Source organism: Mandrillus leucophaeus, unplaced genomic scaffold, assembly GCF_000951045.1.
Source record: "Mandrillus leucophaeus isolate KB7577 unplaced genomic scaffold, Mleu.le_1.0 Scaffold352, whole genome shotgun sequence".
Taxonomy (NCBI): Eukaryota; Metazoa; Chordata; class Mammalia; order Primates; family Cercopithecidae; genus Mandrillus; species Mandrillus leucophaeus.
This window is the reverse complement of record NW_012103721.1, coordinates 428653-429183: the sequence shown is the minus strand read 5'-3', so window position 1 is coordinate 429183 and position 531 is coordinate 428653. Positions and strand designations below refer to the sequence as shown.

At 65.3% G+C, this 531-nt stretch overlaps 1 protein-coding gene across 1 annotated transcript in view; it reads right to left on the bottom strand.

Moving 5' to 3' along the window:
- The window catches only part of LOC105546273, a 35669-nt gene that overhangs the window by 3832 nt on the left and 31306 nt on the right, over window positions 1-531 (bottom strand). Inside the window, exon 6 of the mRNA XM_011989407.1 lies at window positions 86-514. Coding sequence (XP_011844797.1) covers window positions 86-514 — 429 coding nt within the window. The remainder of the gene's footprint in view (window positions 1-85; window positions 515-531) is intronic.

Below are 531 nucleotides of genomic sequence, written 5' to 3'. Positions count from 1 at the left end.
AAGGGTTTCCTGCACTAGTCGCTTTTCGGCTAGTGACGATACCGAAAACTAAAATGGGTCCCAGGCCCTCCCCGCCAGCCTCTACGGACGGGAAGGACCAGGAAGCGGGGACTCCGGGACGTCAGCGGAGCCGGGGCGCGGGCTCTGGGCTTCCCCTTCCCTGCAATGTAGAAGCGGCTCTCCAGGAGGGGTCCGAGTCTGGGCCCGCCACGCGGGCGCGCCGGGAGGACATTTAACATTGATGAGCCGGAGGTGGTGGAGACTGTGCGCCCCAGGCCCCGGGTGCACGTGGGGGCGCCGGTGCCCCGACGGTGGAGCGCCCCGATCCTTGCAGCCGCTGGATGGTAGATCCGCGCTTCCAAGGCGAACGCTACCTAGGAGCCTTAGCGATCGCGCGGGCTGGAGACGCGACGCGCCCGGAGCTGGGTTTTGATTTTTATTTTCCCTGTTCCTCCTGCAGCAGATGCGTGGAAAGGCCCGGATGGCGGATTTCCTCCCGTTTCGGGACCGCGCACTGCACAAGGATGGAGC